This window comes from Artibeus jamaicensis, unplaced genomic scaffold (genome assembly GCF_021234435.1).
Source record: "Artibeus jamaicensis isolate MK-2021 breed Jamaican fruit bat unplaced genomic scaffold, CSHL_Jam_final scaffold_537, whole genome shotgun sequence".
In the NCBI taxonomy this organism is placed as follows: Eukaryota; Metazoa; Chordata; class Mammalia; order Chiroptera; family Phyllostomidae; genus Artibeus; species Artibeus jamaicensis.
Window position 1 is genome coordinate 25,809,383 of NW_026522047.1, and position 19,651 is coordinate 25,829,033.

Genomic DNA, 19,651 nt, shown 5'->3' on the forward strand with positions numbered 1-19,651 from the left:
TAACAAAAGCCCAAGAAACACAAGCAAAAACAAACAAACTAAATAGTTTCTGCACAGTAAAGGAAAGAATAAATTTGAATGGCAACCCACAGGATGGGACAAAATATTTGCAAATTATATATATGATAAGAAATTAATGTCAAAATATATAAAAATTTGTATAACTCAATAATACAAAAGGAAATAATACAAGTATAAAAATGAACAAAACACCTAAGTAGGTATTTTTCTAAGGAAGATATTCAGATGGCTAACTGGTACATGAAAAGATGCTCAATATTACTATTCATCAGAGAAATGAAAATCAAAACTACAATGGTATACCATCTCATACCTGTTACAGTGACTAATATTAAAAACACAAAAGATAACAAGTGTTGGTGAGGTTGTTAATGAAATAGAACACTTGTGCATTGTTGGTTGAAATGTATATTAGTACAGACATTATAGCAAACAATATGGCACTTTCTTAAAAAATAAAAATAAAACTTCCATATGACCCAGCAATTCCACTTATGGGTATACATCCGAAGAAAAAGAATTAACTATCTTTAGAAATATTTGTTTACTTATTTTTAGAGAGAGGAGAAGGGAGGAAGAAAGAGAGAGAGAGAAACAATGATGTGTGAGAGATACATCTATTGGTTGCCTCTGGCACAACCCAGTTGGGGACCTGGCCTGCAATCCAGGCATGTGCCCTGACTGGGAATTGAACTGGTGCCTTTCAGTCCCCACGCCAGTGTTCAATTCACTGAGCCACACCAGTAAGAGCAAGAATTTACTATCTTGAAGAGATTTCTGCACCTCATGTTCTTTACTTCATCATTCAAAGTAGACAAGACATACAGACAACCTAAATGTTCATGGGCAGATGAATAGATAGATATTGAAATTATGGTCTGTATAGAAAATGGAATATTACTGAACTATTTCATAAAGGAAGCCCTGCCTTTTGAGACAACATAGATGAATATGGAGGGCACTGTGTTAAGTGAAATAAGCCAAACAAAGAAAGACAAATAGTGTATGGTTTGAGTTTTTGTGTGAAATATTTTCTTAAATGCTGATATTACAGAAACAAAGAATAGAATGGTAGTTATCTACTGTTGGGGAAATGGAGAATAGGAAATGTAGGTAAATGGAAAAGCTTTCAATCATAAGACAAATACATTCTAAGGATCTAATGTATAGCATAGTGACTGTACTTAATAATGCCGTTTGTATACTTAAAAGTTGCTGCAAGAACTGAAGCATTCTCAGTACAAAAAGACAAGTAACATGTGATGTAATGAATGTGTTAGTTACTTTGATCTTGGTAGTCTTCCCACAGTATGTGTATGAATTAATAGATGTATGGTGTGTGAATATATAAAATATATTTATACATGTATCATCACATTGATACTGTACTATTATCACATTATGCACTTTAAATACCCACAGTTATGTGTTAGTTATTCTTCAATAAAGCTTTATGAAGTAAACACTTGTGAACATAATGTCCTAGGTCTCATTCATCTTTCAGTTCAAATTAATCTGATATTCTGATAACTGTTACCACTTAATTGCCTAAGAAGGAATGGAAATCATGTATTGTATTTATTTTAAGGATATCCCAGTTGGGGAACTCATCTTTTTAAAAGACAATTTAACATATGGTTTTGGCTTTTACACCAAGTAATCATATTTGCTGGTTGAACATACTGCCGTAGGTGCCATGGCCATCACCCTAGAGATCTCCATGAACTATAACTTGAAGGTGCAAGCAAGGGAAGCTAGACCATTGCTTTTGGTCACCTCAAATGAGATAAATGTGTAAATAACTTAAAAATTGCTTGCCAACTAAAAATAAGTGCTGTAATCATCTTTTGCTCCTCCTTCTCCCTTTTCTCCTGCTTCTCTTCCTCCTTCCTAATTTCTTCTCCTTCCCATTCTTCCTCTATTTTTATTCCCCACCTCAATCATCTTTTTATAAACAATTGCAATGAATTTATCTGCTTACTGGGAAGGGCACTGAGTGTGTTCATGCTTAGACTCCATGCTGTTGAGCTCTTGTGCTTATCTTCCTCACCAAGCCCCTTCTTGCCTGAAGCCAGAATATCTTCTATTCCTTTAGTTTCAGCTGAACTACCTGGCTATACGTTTTATATTTTACAATTGCAGACTACAGTTTTTCATGCAAAGTATATTCTAAATAATGCATTTTATTTATTGGTAGCCTCTTTAAAATTTATATTACTAGAAAAAGCATGCTATACTCCAGATCACCGGAAATTTAAAAATCAAATCATTAGGTTCCTAGGACAATTATTACTTTTGGTCTATTAATAGACTTAATAAATTACAAATCCAAATTTATTGAGGGATAAACATAAAATAGAAAGTATTCTAATATAAATGTCTGCATTTTAAATCATACTACTTCACTAATTTCCATACCAAAAATCATTAATTATATTTTTATTTTTTTTAATTCTTTCATTAGTGATTTGTGTTAAGAAAAATCATCATTGCTTTTCACACTCCAAAAACACACCATAAGAACTACTATAATGGTCAGCATGTTTATTTGATTTATATGACTCTTTACCAAATAGCATCAGCGATATTTAAGAGAGCTAAATTTTCTACCAGAGATAGGAGATAACTTTCTTAAATATATTTTGTATAATCTTCATGTCTAAATAAATATGTAGTTGAACTATTCTTAACTATCCACAGTTCCTCCCAAAGGATTAAAAATTTTGCAGTTTTGTGCCTTTGCACAGCCTACTACCCTTCCACCAGCAAATTATTGTGCCATCCTTTAATTCTCAATTCAGGGAACATTTTCCCCGTGAATTCTCCATTTGTTCTACACTCAGCATAGAAAATTGCTTTTCCCATACTTGTTTATCATTGATTTGTAATTAATTGCCATCAGTCTCCCCAGATAGATTTGAAAGTCAGAGATAGAAATTTAAGTTATCCATAGTTAATCCCTGTCTAATAGCACAGAGCAGGCCATGCATATCCCTAGCAAACTTGTATTCAAGGAGTGAGTAGGTTGTATGTTGACACCGTTTTAAGGTAGTAACATGATCTTAAGACCATATCTTGCAATCATATTTCAAATTTCTTTACACACACGCACACACAAAATAAGATAAATGGATAAGAGATCTGATAGCTGGTTAGAACATGTATTATCAATTTTTAAAATGCAATCCCTCCTTTTTAGAAAAAAATCATAAATAATATCTCAACAATTAAATAGGTATTTCTTTTAAATGTTTCTGAATTTATGCTGAGTAGTCTTTATAATGGAATATTTTTTCATTGCATAGAATTGTCAAAATTATTCTTTATTGAATTAAATTTTCTTTACATTTCATATGTATAGCCTCAAAAATACCCTATCAACATTCATTTTAATTTTTCCCATATTTCAACTCCAAGTCTAATACTGTAAAATCATAATGCTGTAAGGAAGGTGTATAGAATTCTCACTTTTATTCTGAGATTATAGAGTAGGTTAGAAATAAACATTTCCTTTCTCTTAATATTTTTTAATCCTCAAATCTATATGCATCATTAATAAATAAATAATTTTGTACTTTAATATGGAGAGGAGGACACATATATGTGTGTACCATGGATGGGATTTTTCATTTTTTCCTTCAATTATTGTAATTATCTATTGTGCTTATGAGTCTTTGTATCATTTTATATATAACATATTTTACTACTTAATTCCTTATTACTACAAGCTATTTTTTTCTGCTCTGGATAGCTATAATTTCTTAAACCTAATTAAATACTGCTCAACCTTTAAGAACCTGTTTGCTTATGTTTTTCATGAGTCCATTAAACCAAAGTTGTTTTTTATGGCATTTTGGACAAATTCCTTTTTTTAAAAGTAATTTAATTTAATTAGTTTGTTTCTTTTTGTAAGTTGTTGTTCAAGTACAGTTGTCTCCATTTTCCCACCACCACTCCCCCCCCACACACATTCTAATGGATTGTATTTGACACATGAGGTAGTGATTGTCTTTGAGTATATTTTATCCATTTAACTTGAACATACAGACTATTGGTTAAAAACAAATCAGACAAAAAAATCTATCTGATGATTACAATTAGATTTAAATGATGAAAGTAATTATGAATTTCCCATAATCATTTTATTTTAAGCATAAATACAAATAAACGTATCATAAAACTTGTAAGCTTGATATTTAAAGCTTAATTATACTATGTGTGTAATAAAACACAGTACAGATATTATTGAATACAGAAGGGATTTGGTGAGCAAATTTGTTTTTACTTTGAGATTCATTTTTTAAAAATCTGGTGCATGTCTCATTACCATCCCAACTTTACCATTTCAACTCTGCACTACCACTGCCCACTATTTGCTGTTTATTGTAGTCTTACCATGCACTCTGATGAACTGGTAACTTTGGTCATTCTGTATGTTCTACGTAGAATCCTTTCCACTGACTACAAAGATCAACTACTTATTCTTACAATCCCATGTTCTCTCTGTGTATTTCCCAGTAGTCCATATATTCAAAGCTTTCCTTCCCCTGCCTAAGTTAAGAAAGAATGTATTGTTCTTTGACTGAGCCCTCTAGATTTTATATACAATTTAACTCTTGAATGTCACATTTGATTTCATATATTTTGTGTGTGCCTGTCCCTCCACTAAGCTGTTAAATTCTAGAGTTTGGAGACTTGATTAGGAACTGGGCTTATGCTCTTGAAGATACTCCTCTAGGTACTGTGCGTGTACCAGCTAAGTTTGCATAGTCTCTTGCTTGTGGAACGTGTTTCAGTAAAGAGAACACATAAAGCACAAATAAATATATGTTATTCCTGGAAGTAATAATTCTGCTGAGAATAAACAAAAAGTTAGGGAAACAAAATAGTAATAGAGGTGCTGTTTCAGATAAAGTAGCCAGAGTTGAGGCTTGTTGTGGTGATGATAATGGATTAAGAACATGGTTCAAATTATGACAGAAACTATTTTAAATAAACATTAAGAAGATTGTGATTAAACTAAGTAGACTGAAAATTCACCATTACAGTTTTCTGGAAATATAGCTATGTCTCCAAGAATGAAGAGGCTAGATATGCTACATTATGATTGCCACTATCTCTTATTTTCCAGTTAAATAAATGAGTACAGAAAAGTATGTTTTGGAGAGAGTGTGTGCCTATGTGTGTGTCAAGCTCATGGGAAGGAGATCATGGCTACACATCAAAATGGCGTAGAGGAGATTCATTATAAGATAACTGGGGGCGGCTCTACTGAAATAGTCTCCTATTCCTGACTTTTATGAATTTACAATCCTTATTGCTTAATAGTTATGAGAAATATATAAAAAACTGTAATATTTTATATTTTTAACACAGCACATGGAAATCTTAAACATATATTGAATATGACTATTCTACTACAAATGAGCACTTTGCAAGTTTTGTTTGGTGATATTTTTTTGGCAAACAATAATTGCATCAACGGGAAGGGAAGCGTTCTCAGAACTTATTTAAACTAAGCAGACGTCTAAAATTAGTAATCTTTACCTTTGTATATTTTTGGTATACAACCAAAATTTTTATTTTTTATATATGTTCATTATTTATTCACAAAGTTTTTTTAAAAAGGGTTATTGACAGATCTTACTTGTTTGGGTGATGCCTTTTTGTTAAGGTGATTTAAGCTTTATATTATGGAATGAGAGGACAGTTCACTGATAGTCTAATGTTTACAGCTCATGCTGTGTTGCTGGAGGTGATGTACTTAGCATTTAGATAGTTGCTTCTCTTCCTAGAGAGCATATGCTTCTAAGTGAGAAAGAAAATAATGGGTAAACTATGTTTGAAGTTATTATGGCCAAATACCTAGTTTTGACCTTTGATTATAGCAAAGTGATTATTATGTTATAGCCACCATTGGATGCTAATAAATGCTGTGCCATAAATGTAATACTGGATATAAAAATCCTTAATAATATCTTCCAGAGTAATAACATTCTGACCATTTAAGGGACTAGCAACCTGTGAATTGATGTTATTTGCTGAGACTTTAGTGTGCGTAGAAACTCTAAAACCACCACACCAGTTTAAAAACTATGGTGTACCTCTACTTGTCTTAATTTTATAGTGATTTAGCTAATCCCACTTATTATGTTGTTTTAAAAAATAGTGAAAAGATCTTATCAAACATACCAGTTTAAAAACTACTGTGTACCTCTATGTGTCTTAGTTTTATAGTGGTTTAGCTAATTCCACTTATTGTGTTGTTTTTAAAAAATAATTAAAAGATCTTATCATGAAATTATGTGTTTCCTCTGAATCCATACTTCTGTCCAGATTATCTTTAGTAATCTTTATTATACTGTCTATAAGAATCTATTTGCCTATTTCTCTTTTTTAATTTTTTTAGATTTATTTAATTATTGTTCAAGTACAGTTTTCTGTCTTATTCTCCCATCCCAGCCCACCCCCCCAGTGCTCCCCACCTCCCTCCCATTCCCCCACACCTTAGTTTTTGTCCATGTGTCCTCATTTCTATCATTGAGCTGAATTTCATGGAATCTATTTATGTAATTAATATAGCACTTTGGGATTCTTCCAAGAATGGTGTGGTACAAAGTAAACCTGACCAAAATAAATTTCTTATTTTAATACAAGAGTGCTTTATCATAAAACCCTTTGAAGGAATATTAAAATTGAGTTAAACCAAGAGTTTGGCATTCTGCTATTACAAACAAGAACTAAGGTTTTCTAATAAAAAAGTATTTTTCAAATATATAATGTAGACAGGGTAATAAACTTTCTGATCACTTAAGAGTTCTCACATAATTTTTAAAAAATCACAATTTTCTCTTTAACATTGCTTTATTTGAAAAGTAACATATAAAACTGTTTTAAAATAAAATGGTGGAAAATATATTTTGCCAGGTGAATAGTACAACATAGTCATAGAAAGAAGTTAAAAAGGTATTATTTCAAAGTCTTAAACTATATATATATATATATGTCTCTACTAAAAGGGTTCTAATAAGTGTTTGGCAGTAAATGGAGTAGTTGTCTTTTTCTTACTTTGCCAGTCTGTTTCCATTCTCCCCAATCCAATAAATTAATAACTACTTGGTCTTCTTTAAGTAATTCTTCTCAATCATTTCTAGTCTGTAGGATGTTTTCATTGGTAATTTATAAGTATATATAAATATATAAATTGATAATTGGATTTTAAGAAATAAATGTAATGAAGTATTTATTATATCAGTGGGTGTTAAGCCTATTTGTAATTAAATATGACTAAGATTCATACCACTGCAAACTTATGATGGTAAAACTTAGGACTCAACAATACCAAGCTGTTCTTCTATTCTACTCTCATAGAAAAACACAAAGCAGTGCATTTAAAATCCATTTTATTTCTTCAGATTTCTGACAAAACATTCTACATCACTCAGTGGACTTTTCTTCTTTTACAAAAAGGAAATAAATCACAGATTGCACATGTTTAAATCAGTGTATCAAACTTACAAACCTACTGTATTTATGACCACACTTTCCTGTGCCCCCCTGTTATATTAGAAGAACTGGTTCTCCTATTTAAATTTTGTTCCCACTTATTTTCTGTATCACACCTACCATTTCACTACTCTTATACAATCAGTCATAAAATCTATCCCTTTTATCTTAATCCTCTCAATTTTTATTATGCACCTCCTATCATTTAGACACTTTCAGTTTTTAGTAATATAAATAAAATAGAAAACTAAAAAAAAACAAAAAAGACAAGTAAACAACAAAAAATATACACCACCTCTATAAACTTGACTGTACTTTCTAGCTACATTCCATCCTAGGACTTTCTTTCCTCATTATGTTTCTCCCATTTCATTTTCACTATTTCATACATTTCTCAACTGCCTTGTCCTTCTTTGAAAAACTTCCATTTCAATTACAAGCCCATGGTACCACCAAAAATGTGTTTTTTTGAACTCAGTCATTCTGTTGATTTTAATGTATCTCGTGGGCATTGTGTTAGACATAATTTTACTTGACCTGTCAGAAAAATTTTATGTCATTGAATATTTCCCTCTTACATAAATATGTACCCTGGGATTTTATTATTCCATTCTTTCCTGTGTTTTCTCCTATAATTTATCTATTCTTTCATTCCTTTAGTTGCCTGACTCAACTTACTATTTTTTACATTGTTTCCAGTACTCAACTCTAGATCATTTGACTCTAACATTTGAATGTTTTCTAGTTGCCGTACTGATGATTTATACAGGGGCTAGTTGATTTCTAAATTTACATGTCTTGTTGAGATCCAGACATTTTAATCACATGCCTACTTTGCATCCTCAGAGTGATATTCAAAGTAAAACCAAAGGCAAATATCAAACCCAGGAAAATTCCAGGCCTTTTATCTACTGAGAGAGTAGAAAACATTTACTTTGAGGGGACAACTCAAAGTAGAAGGATGGAAAGATGAAGAATATGAGAACGACGAGAAACATGGCCAAAGAAGTAAGGGAAGATCAGGAGTTCAGTTTTGGCTATGACAGATAGGCTCTTATTAGATGTCCAAGTAGAGATGTCAGAAATATAGCTGATTCCCTGGGTGGTGTAGCTCAGTGGATTGAGGATGGGCTGTGAACCAAAGTGTTACCAATTTGATTCCTAGTCAGGGCACATCCCTGGGGTGTGGGCCAGGTCTCCAGTGGGGGCCACATGAGAGGCAACCAAACATTGATGTTTCTCTCCCTGTCTTTCTCCCTCCCCCTCTCTCTAAAAAAATAAATAAATAAAAATAAAATCTTAAAAAATACAGTTGAAGATATGATTCTGAAGTTTGTAGGTGCAGAATGGCTAGAGATATAAATATGAGAGTTCTTATGAGAAAGGTACACTAAAATCCAGTAGGCTGGGTAAGATCGCTATGGGAGTGAACTGTATGGAAGAAGGATAAAGGCTCAATGTCTGGGAAACTCACATTGGGGAATTGAGAATATGAAGAGGAATGAATAAAGAAAATGGAACAGGGGTGGCTGGACAATGAAAGAAAAATTCACAGAGTAAGACAGTACTAGAAAGCAAGTGAAGAAAGAATAAGTGCTTCTTTTTCAACCATCTTTGTCATAGTCAGAGGGAACTCCTTCTCTCTAATGGCTGAGCCCTTAACACTCACCCTGTTGATTTTCTATTTCACACCCAACATTTTTCTATCAGAAAGTCTTTCAGCTCTAACAGATATTCCAACTCCACTGCTACCATTCTGCTCTATGCCATTATCAACTTCCACCTAGATTGCTTCAAGATACTGTTTATTGGTTCCTCTAATTTCACCCTTGCCTTATTTGACCTGTTTTCAGTAGCTAGAATGATTCTACTTGAATGCCATTCAGATAATGGTGTTTCTCTGAGAAGAAACTTTCAGTGTTTTAACAGGTCTCTCGGTGTGAAAAACAAAGATCAGACAAATGTCCCAAGTGCAAGTTTATCTGCCCATATTGCCTCCCTGATTACATTTCTTGCTAAACTCCTGACCCAATTCAGTGCAGTCATACTGGTCTCCTTGGTATTTTTGACAATGCCAAGAACTCTTATACCTCCGGAAATTTGCGGTTGTGTTTCACTCCTAGAACATGTTTTCCCCAGATATGTGAGGTCTTTCCAGAAGGTATCCATCCATATAATATGAAAGATAGAGACATTTATTAAAGAAGATACAAGATACAAGAAACTTTGTGCATTAGATAATGATAACTCATTCCCTTCAAAGTAGGCACCTTGGGGCCTCACACAGTTCTCCCAATCACCACCAGCTGCCCCGTGGTATTTTCTGGAATCTCATCAACTGTCTGAAATCTCTTTCCTTTCAAAGGTCATTTTAGTTTTGGGAAAAGCTGTAAGTCACAGGATGGGCTGTAGGGGGCTGAGTCACCCAGGTGATGTAATGTTTCATCAAAAACTCTGCACAAGAGGTGATTCGTGAGTGGACACGTTGTTGTGATGAAGCTGTTTGGAGAATCCTCTCATCACATTCAGAATTTTATTCAAAATTCATTTTATTGTAGTAAACCTATCTAAAAGTATAGTCATTCACTGCAAAACTACCACATTCTTTTTCTAAACATACAAATCATGTATTATAGAAATATACACTTGAAACCTATACAATCTTATTAACCAGTGTCACCCCAATAAACATAATTAAAAATAAATAAGTACACAAGTAGAACATTACCATTTATTCAGTATTCTCTTTTCATAAGGACATATTTTTTTCTGTTTTGTTCATTCTTTATGTTGTTACTGGTAGCAATCCTTGACCCATAAAAGTAACCTATATATATTTGTTGAAAAAATGATGACCAAATAAATGAGTGGCAAAAGAGGAGGTGAGAGATAGAATTTTTAATTGCAGATACCTCTTTGAAATATTTAAGCCTGCTTGTCCTATAATTATGAAAGAAAATGTATTTTTGAAACACATTATCTATATTTAAATTTTACTTTAAATGAGCAACAGATACTCCAAATTAAAAATAAATCATAACTAGAAAACTCAATTAATTAACAAAGGAGAGAATAGCATTCAAACATAAAGGCAGGAAGGGTTAGGATAAGATACAAGATACAAGAATTGGAGCACAAAAGTGCCCTAGTAATAAAATCATACATGGGATTAGCTGGTCCAACAAATGTTCATTTGTCAATATTCATTTTCTTAAAATCTTACTCTGGGATTAATGCTTACAGCAAAAATAAATTCTTTATATTTTTACTATGTATATAAATTTTATCAAAATATATTGGCATTAATACAGTTCTGCAGGTCTCTGTGTGTGTATGTTTGTTACTTTTTATTAGAAACATATTTCAAAGCTATTTTTAGTTTGAGACCCTGAAACTTTTAGACAGAGTGAACTGTGCATGAATATTAATCGAGAACTCACAGAGTGCACAATTTCTACTTAAAAACAGAAGGCAAGATAATTCTTTCAGGGTTGCCTGGTAACGAATAAGGACTATGTCAAATTGAAAGACAGGTCTGACTGAAGAAATATTTGAATAAATAATAGAATTGTTGTCAACTTTAGCCTTAGAGAAGTGACTTAGGGACCAAGTCTAAGTTTAACTGAAGGAAAGACAATTGAAATATCCCTTGTGTTTTTTGGTGAAGTCTCCACTGTTTGTTCATAAGCTGTTCCCCCTGGCAACAATTTATCATTAATGTATAGATATTGAAAGCAAATTCTGAAGACATCATTCATAATCTGTTGGAATTAAATAGAATGGCCTAAGGCGTTTGAGGGGCATGCTAAGTTATTTTTTATTCATTAACCATTTGTTCATTTATTTATAAATTCATATTCATATAATGTATTGATTTCTTAAAGGAATTTGTGTTCACTAAGAGTGATTGCTACTCAATAAAATATTTGACATAATTATTCATTAAGATGAGAATTGTATTACAATGACCCCTGGGTGTATGTACAGCAAAACATTTAGAGCAGTCTTTAGTTTCACTGATCATTTATATCATGCTGTTGAACACCTACTTACAGATTTTGATCTATTTCTGTTTTAATTCCAGCAGGAAAAAAGTCAAGAAAGTTCAAGAATCAAAGGTAAGGAATGATTGTTTTAAGTTTATAGTCTCATAAATTCATGTAAGCATAAGTGAAGAAATATAAAATGTGTGATGCCAGTTTGAGCATATAGTTAAAACTTAGAAGACAATGAGAACTAATCATCAGTGTGATTTGAAGCCTTATGAGCCCTTTGGGGAAACTTTTAACACAACTTTCTGTGTGTTCCCTGAATTGTTCTCATGGAACTCCTCCACCAAACATTGTGTATAAGAATGGTGCTCCTCCCCTCGATGATGATATAGCAGATGAACTTTTTCAAATACACCTAAAGGAGAACTAATTGTTTAGTCATTCTTACCTCACTTTATTTTCTGTTGAAAAGCAGGAAAAATATCTATTTCTCCATTAAATTTGGTGATAGCTTTTAGTGTGGCATAATCAACTCTAGTGAGACCCAGGGAGACCTTTTTTTCCCATGAAGACATTGTTAAGTTTTGAAGTTTGCTTATTGTGATAGCAAATGATTCCAAGTAGATCGTAACCTTACCAAACTGTGCTGTTTGTCAGCAAACTAAAGCATGGATTTTTATCTTATATGTGAAATTATTATACTTATTTATCCCCCAAACACTCATATTAACTCAAAGTTTTATGCTTTTGTGTTGCAAAAGGGAATTTCTACTCCAAGGTGTGCTGGATGATGTGCATTTAATGCTGTCAGCATTGTAAGCATGCTGAGTGCACTTCTTTCTTCTCAGGAAAGGTCCTTGTGTTTCAGGTTAACCTTAAATCATATTTATAATTCTACTATAGTTGAAATAAGTTCAGTGTAGGTTTCTTCTTGATGCTTTATTGCCTTGGGGTACATAAATCATGCTATCTAAAGTAGTAGAAATTATTTCCCAACTGCTAAGAACATGTTTTCTTTTATTATGTAATAAAATTTTCAAGATGATGTGTGTTGCTGCTTTCAGTGTCGCTGGCTGACACATGGTTCAGAACTCTGGCTTGCAGACTACCGTATTCTAAGTAAGTCAGAGATGCTCAGTTACATCAAGACCGTGTGTGTAGCTCTGCTTAGAGGAACTCTACGTTTTTGCCCATTTACGGAAATCATCTTGAAATGTTATCTTACTGAAAATTACGGATAACCGTTTTAAAATGTTTATATGTCAGTATTAAGAGAAAACATTTTGAACCATGGAAGCCATAGTTTACCCATTGGTAGATGACAAAAATTCTGAAAATCAGATATTGTACCTTACTTGGTAACTGATTATTGAAATGTGAGCTATGACTTCATATGATACTAGTAACTAATTCTCAGCTAGGAATTCTCTGGGATAAGTGGTAATCAAATTTGCCAGATCTTGTTTATTATAATATCATGTATGTATGCAGAGGAAATCCTTAATCTTCAAATTAAAGACTTCTATACCTTCTATACTCTTTCCGTACCTATTTCTGCTTATGACAACAATTTCAACCTCATGATACCAGTGACCTTGAAATGATATTAGCAGCTAAAGCACTCCAATGCAAAATTGATACCTCTTTCTCTCCAATGAAAAATTGATCTCTATATCACATGTAGAGATATATATTGAAGTGTTTGGAAACTTGCAATTCTATTATCTAATTGATTATTTGACATTCATACATGATCTTATTCTAATATTTTGAAATACCATGAAACGTACATTTTACTCTATTTTTATATTCTAAAGTTTACTTGAAATTCAACTGACAAAGTGAATTTTGATTTAATATGCTTTTAGATTCTCAATTGATTGTGTGTTTAGACTGCCTGTTGTTATATGAGTTAAAACCTAATCTTGAGATTTAGGCTTTATTGTTTCAATGTTTTGATGCAACAGTAACAGTTTTTGAGGAAATAGCTTAAAAATTCTGTCTACTTACTACAAAGTTTTAATTTTCACAAATAGTGTAAAATATTTACTGTAATCAGAAGGAAAATATCATTGTGGAAAGGTGGCATTTGGTCATGCTCCTAAGTATCAGCTTCTCCCTTGCTCTGTTGACCAGAGATTACTTGACTTGTCTGTTAATTAGAGAGACCCACTTGTTTTCATCACGTAGCATTTCCCTTCTCTTTTTCCCAATGGACACTCTTGCTTCTTCCCATTCAAAAGTGGTGAAAATATACTCCCTTTTCATTCCCAGTTATATTTTGGGTAAGTCTCTAATATTTAAGGGATATTGAAGCCTGCAATTAGTTTCCTAATGGTCACATGTTATGTTCACACTATCTTTTCTTAAATATTAACAGATGTCAGACACCGTGCTGAACTTTTTACATAAAATGTATGTTATCTCATTATAATACTCAAACACACATTATTAAGATTTAGCATTCAAACACTTCAGCATTTTGAAAAACTGCACACAAAGGAAATAGATCAATATTACCATTTTGTTCTATTATAAATTGGGTCATATTTTATTTAACCAATTACTGGTTGTACGTGAGGTAAATTTAACATACTGCTGTTAGCAATGCTTTGTACATTTTCATGGATAAACATACACAACATTTTATATTAATTTTATTATTTGTGCATTATTTTTCCTTAATGGTTACAAATATCATTTTTACTGCTAATTTATATAAATACTGCTTGGTGCTTTTTAACTTTAAGAAAAAGATAATAATAATGGCAGCCTAGTAATATTCCGCAGGGTGTATGTAAGAATTGTGCCAACTTGTTACTTAGTACTTGTGATCTTGGGTAAGTGCCTTACCACCTCAGAAGTAATTTCTCTTTTACAATAAATAATAGCATAACATACCCTGTAATATTAATGTCCTGTTCATATCCAAAATCCCAAGACTTTTAATTCTATAAGGACATTGGACAATGCTATTACTACAAACAATTATCCTTCAAAACTCTATAATTCTTAATAGGTTTTACATGGCAAATATTATATACATTTGTATACATGAAAAAGGTAAAGTGCATGAATTTTCTCCCTATGGCACATAATTTTTACATATATTGAACAATAAAATCAAATACTGTGTTAAGACCATACATCATCAAATTAAAAGGGTGTATTTTGGAGAATAAATACTATCAAAGAACTATGGACCCTGCGGTCTTTATACACACATACACACATATGAGCACACAGATGTACATACACACTATTTTCTATTTATTTTTACACAGTCATGTGTTCAATTTTCCCTTTATTTCCTACATCACAGAATTGGAGACTGAGAGCACTGAAAATGACCTGATGTGTACAGGGGTAGATGCATATATATCAGGCGGAAGAGGGGTACTTCTGTGTGGTTGGAATGAGAGACTCCTGTCTTGAGTTGCCTGAATATTTAAACTTTTTAAATTGGAATAATCTCACAGAGTTTCTGAGGTTAGCTCACTTCTTTGAGGTCAAGTAGCCAGTCAGGAACTGTGAGTAGGTGGGAACAGACCTTCAAATTCTTGTTTGTAAAACTATTGAATACATTCCATTTACAAATGAAAATATTATGTAATACTAAAAGATAGTTATTCATATAGCTATGAACCTTCTAGGACTCTCTCTGTCTAATTATTTCATACCTCTATGTTTAGAAAATAAAATATATTCCTACCTTTATATAAAATGGATATCTTTATTATTATGTAAAATTCAAAGTCACCATATTTTCAATGGATTATAATGTTATGTTCTTCGGTATTCAATTAAGAAAGCTATTGCTGGGACACACAATTGTTTATAGGATTTATGAAAAATATGGGCTTTGTCTATCACATTTAGTAGTTATAGTCCTTATGGAGTCCCAGTACCTAAAATACAAGGAAATTCACCTTTAGAAAATGTCAGCCAAAGTATCGATCATTTTGTTTGTTTGCTTTTGGTGAACAATAATTCAGAATAAACCCCAGACAAGTGTATTTACTTAAGGCATATTTATAATAATAATTCTTTAAAAATAATTAAGTGTTGTAAAATTGTGAGGGGATAATAATTGTTTTATATATACATTTTACACCATAACAATTGCAATATTTGAGAACAATTCTATTTTTACTCTACTCAATTTATTAAAAACAAAATTTGGAAATTAAAAGAGGGCAAAATGTATTCCATGAGTGATTATTGATTACCTTGAAGAAAAAATGCTGTCATATATGTACATCTTAATAATATATGACTTACTAGCAACTCTTTAATTACTAAAATGAATATCTCATATTTCAATCCATTTTACTGTACACCTAACTTAACAATATGAATACAAATTTACTTTTGAGTAATAAATCAATTAAAAATTTAATTCTTAATTATTGTGAACACATTGTCAGACTTTTATGATTTAATTAGCTGACATCTGTTTCATTTATGATCTTTTACTATTAAAATATAGTCATATTTCTTTATGCAAGTATTGTTTTGTGAATTTTTGTGGTAATGCGAGTTTTTGAAAAACTAACACACAAATGCAAAATTTGGAAGTACTAAATATAATATTACTTGGATAGTAATTATTACTTTAACAGACTTTCAAACATATAACAATTTATATTTTAATGTATAATTCCATAAAAGAGAAGTAAATTAATAGAAAATATTTTTCTGGACATAATGTAAATAATACCTCCAAATGCCTTACTTGATGACTTTCAAGTAATATTGATTTTATTGAATACATGTTCAGAGCATAACTTTCTTCTGGTAATTAAGATAATGCTCATTTTTCATTCTTTAAAAAAACATTATTTAAACAACTTGGTAAATTTTAGATTATCCTGACACATGTCCTCATGCCAGAGAACACAGGAAGACAACATTTCTCCACCAAATGCTATTAACATCAACCACAAGGCATTTCAAAAAGTGTTTGATTGTGTTCTTCTTTTATGACAAGAAGGCTCAATGTATATATTATGTCAACCACATCATCATTCTCCCCTCTTTTTGCATATATTCTGTAGTTTTCTAAAAGATACCAATAAATCATCTCATCCAATGGGTCATTTACAGGGTAGGTCAAAAGGAGGTTTACAGTTGTTCATAGGGAAGAAAAACATGAAGGTTAGAATTATTACAGTTGCTTTAACTCTGTGTTGTGGGTACTCACAACTGTAAACCTGCTTTTGCCAACCATTGTATTTTGGTTTCTGGGTGATTTGGAAGCTCACTTTGGCCACCAGGGGCAGTGCTACACAGATGAATTAAGGAATAATAGGTTTGGTGTATTTGGGGAAAACAACCCAGAATGACTGCATTTAATTTTTTTCTCTGAATTAATAATGATTTAATGCTGTGTGTAATATCAAATGAATATGGTTTATCAACTTTTCTTTATGTAATTCAATAGTCTTTTACCTGCACACTTACAGCTCAACACTGATCTTCTCTTCAATCACCAATACAAATACCTTTATTCTAGACTTTTAATAGAGCTAAATGGTCTCTTGAATAAGTTTTTTAACAAATTTCACAAACTGTCTCCTGAAATAGTTGAATATCATGTTTCAAAAAATGTCAGGTAATACTAACTAAAATGTGTTTCGTGGCTTCATTTACTCAGCTTGACAAAATAATTTTACTTGCAATGGTTAGCCTTTATGAAAGAGCATCTCTTGAAATGCTCAGGTGAAAATTACATTTTTTGACACAAGGCTCTGTTTTATCTGTCAATTAAAAATTATATGGTCTATCCTTTCTTTTTTGCGTCTTCCCAGGCACTTTCAACATAAAAATTGACTACATTAGAGAAGTATATTTAGTTGGTTTTTTAAATAATTATTTCTGCCTTCTTATCTAAGTTCTTAACTTATAATGTAATAGTACTTAAGTATTTTGTAGTTACTTGAAATTTTTGCAGTGTGAAGGATATAAATGTTATATAAAAAGCATTTGTAACTCTGTGAGTAGTTATATTTAGTAACTTCTCTTAGGCGAAGTTGTACATCTGTTTGTCTAACTGTGATGGATTATTCAACTTAAAGTTTTACCTATTATTTCAAAGACCAAGTAATTTCACTTTTAAATTATTGTAGGATGCATTTCATACTCTAACTCATTACATGGATAACACTTTCTTAATTCCTTAGAGGATAAAAAGTAAACATTTTTACTGGAAAAAATATGTCATTGTATCTTAAATGATTGGTACATGAAATCCTTGTCCATTGGACATTGGAAAATAAGGCAAAAACTCTCATCAAATATGGACTGTGATGTTGGAAAATTTCTATATAATTCTCTAGGAATACTTACCTTTGCTTCATTAAACATATGCATTGTATTTGACCAAGGGTCTCTTTTCTCCATTAATCCCCTTGCAGGAAACAGCTAGTCTCAAAGTGCTGGAGATTTAGAAGCACATTCGGAGAAGCACTGGTTTATATAATATTTTTCAAGATAGATCATGGGGTGTAGACACAACATACCTAGGCTCAATTATTTATCCTCACTTAAGGACTTGATCTCATATTCTCACTGTAATATGAATATAATATGCCACAAAATGCTATTTCAAGGATCAAATGAGCTGAAGTATATGACCCTTTTGAGTAGAATGAAAACTCTTGGTTTATGTGAGCTATTATTTCAATGTGTTTTGAAATGTCTGCAACCATTTATAATGAATGCATCCATGGTAGAAAAATATTTATGAAAAAATAAGCTTAAACTTTATAAGATGTTAATTAGAGGTCAAGACATATTGATTTTATTTTGCCTTATTTCTTTGCATAGTTCTAGGTTATAATTCACATTATTTTCTAAACTTGGAGGCATCTGACTTATTAAATAACCTCTAGGTGTCCTGTCATATTTATTCTTAGACTGCCATTATTCTTATCACGCATATATTGTGATGTATGCACCACCATAGGAAAAAATAGTATGATATAGTGGACACTGCTTTGAAGGTAAACATATGGAAGACTGGTGTAATTGAGTGCACTAACATCCTCATCTGCATAAAATGTGGGTAATAATAGTTCCTTCTCAATGTTAATGACTTGTTTTGTGATTACACAAGTTATTAAATACAGAGAACTTAGCAAGAATTGTGCATGGTCTGAGATTTTACCCTCTTCACAATCTAACAAGTGAACTTCATCATTGCCAGGATGCTGACAGAAGACACGAGGCTCTGGTCTTGAGACAAAGAGCAGTTTATCACTCATAGCGGCAGCAGTAAGGAGTGTACCAGCATGTGAGGCTGTTTCCATTGGACTGTGAGAAGAGGGCCAGGTGATTCCTGTATATGCAGCAGTTTCCATCATTAGAGAGGATTGCTCCCCTCTGCCCTCATCAGCTTAGAAAGACAAATATTTTATAATGAACAGAAAACACATTTGCCCCATAGAGAGAACTTTGCTTTATTACACTTGACAGGAAATGAAGTTTGCTTCTTGCTCCAGAGGGAGGCACCTTTTCTATTTTCCAAGGAGATCAACTATACAAAATTCCTGAAAAGAAACCCTAGGATAAAAAAACAGTGTTTCTTCAATTAAGACTAGCAGAAATGGAAGAGACCCATGGAGAAGTGTCTCTCAGAGCACTTAGAATACTAGGGGTACAAAAAACACCTACTCAATAAACACTTATAATTGCCATCCCCACAGTTATGGCCATCATTCAGAGAGTATTTTCTTCCTACGTTATCCTCTGGGCTGCAAGTAAAAGTAGAGTAGTGCATCTGCAGTGTCTCCTGTTCATAGCCTCTCTGTTGCTCTTTCATGGCAGGATGTTTTAATAAGTTTGCTTCTAAGGCAAAAGAACTATATAAAAATACAATATATAGACCAATGCATAGAGAAAGACATTAATTTTTTTCTTTCTATGTTAATGCATGGCCATTTTAAAAGTCATATAAACTCATAATTAAAAAGAATAATTACGGTAATTTACAATTTCTGTGATTAATAAGTGCTAGTTCCTATGTAAGGTACTTCATGTGATTCATCTTCATTTTATATATATATAAATATTTACCATTTGTGAATACTTCCTTACTGATAGTTCTTACTCTGAGTGTTTCCCATGCATTA

General features: G+C 32.1%; 1 protein-coding gene across 4 annotated transcripts in view; it reads left to right on the forward strand.

The window, feature by feature from the left end:
- FSTL5 (follistatin like 5) overlaps nt 1-19,651 on the forward strand; it is a 542,536-nt gene that overhangs the window by 96,249 nt on the left and 426,636 nt on the right. For 2 of the 4 annotated variants that reach the window (XM_053658143.1, XM_053658145.1), the window contains exon 3: nt 11,612-11,645. In XM_053658143.1, coding sequence (XP_053514118.1) covers nt 11,612-11,645 — 34 coding nt within the window. The remainder of the gene's footprint in view (nt 1-11,611; nt 11,646-19,651) is intronic. The other 2 variants (XM_053658144.1, XM_053658146.1) reach the window with 1 other exon arrangement.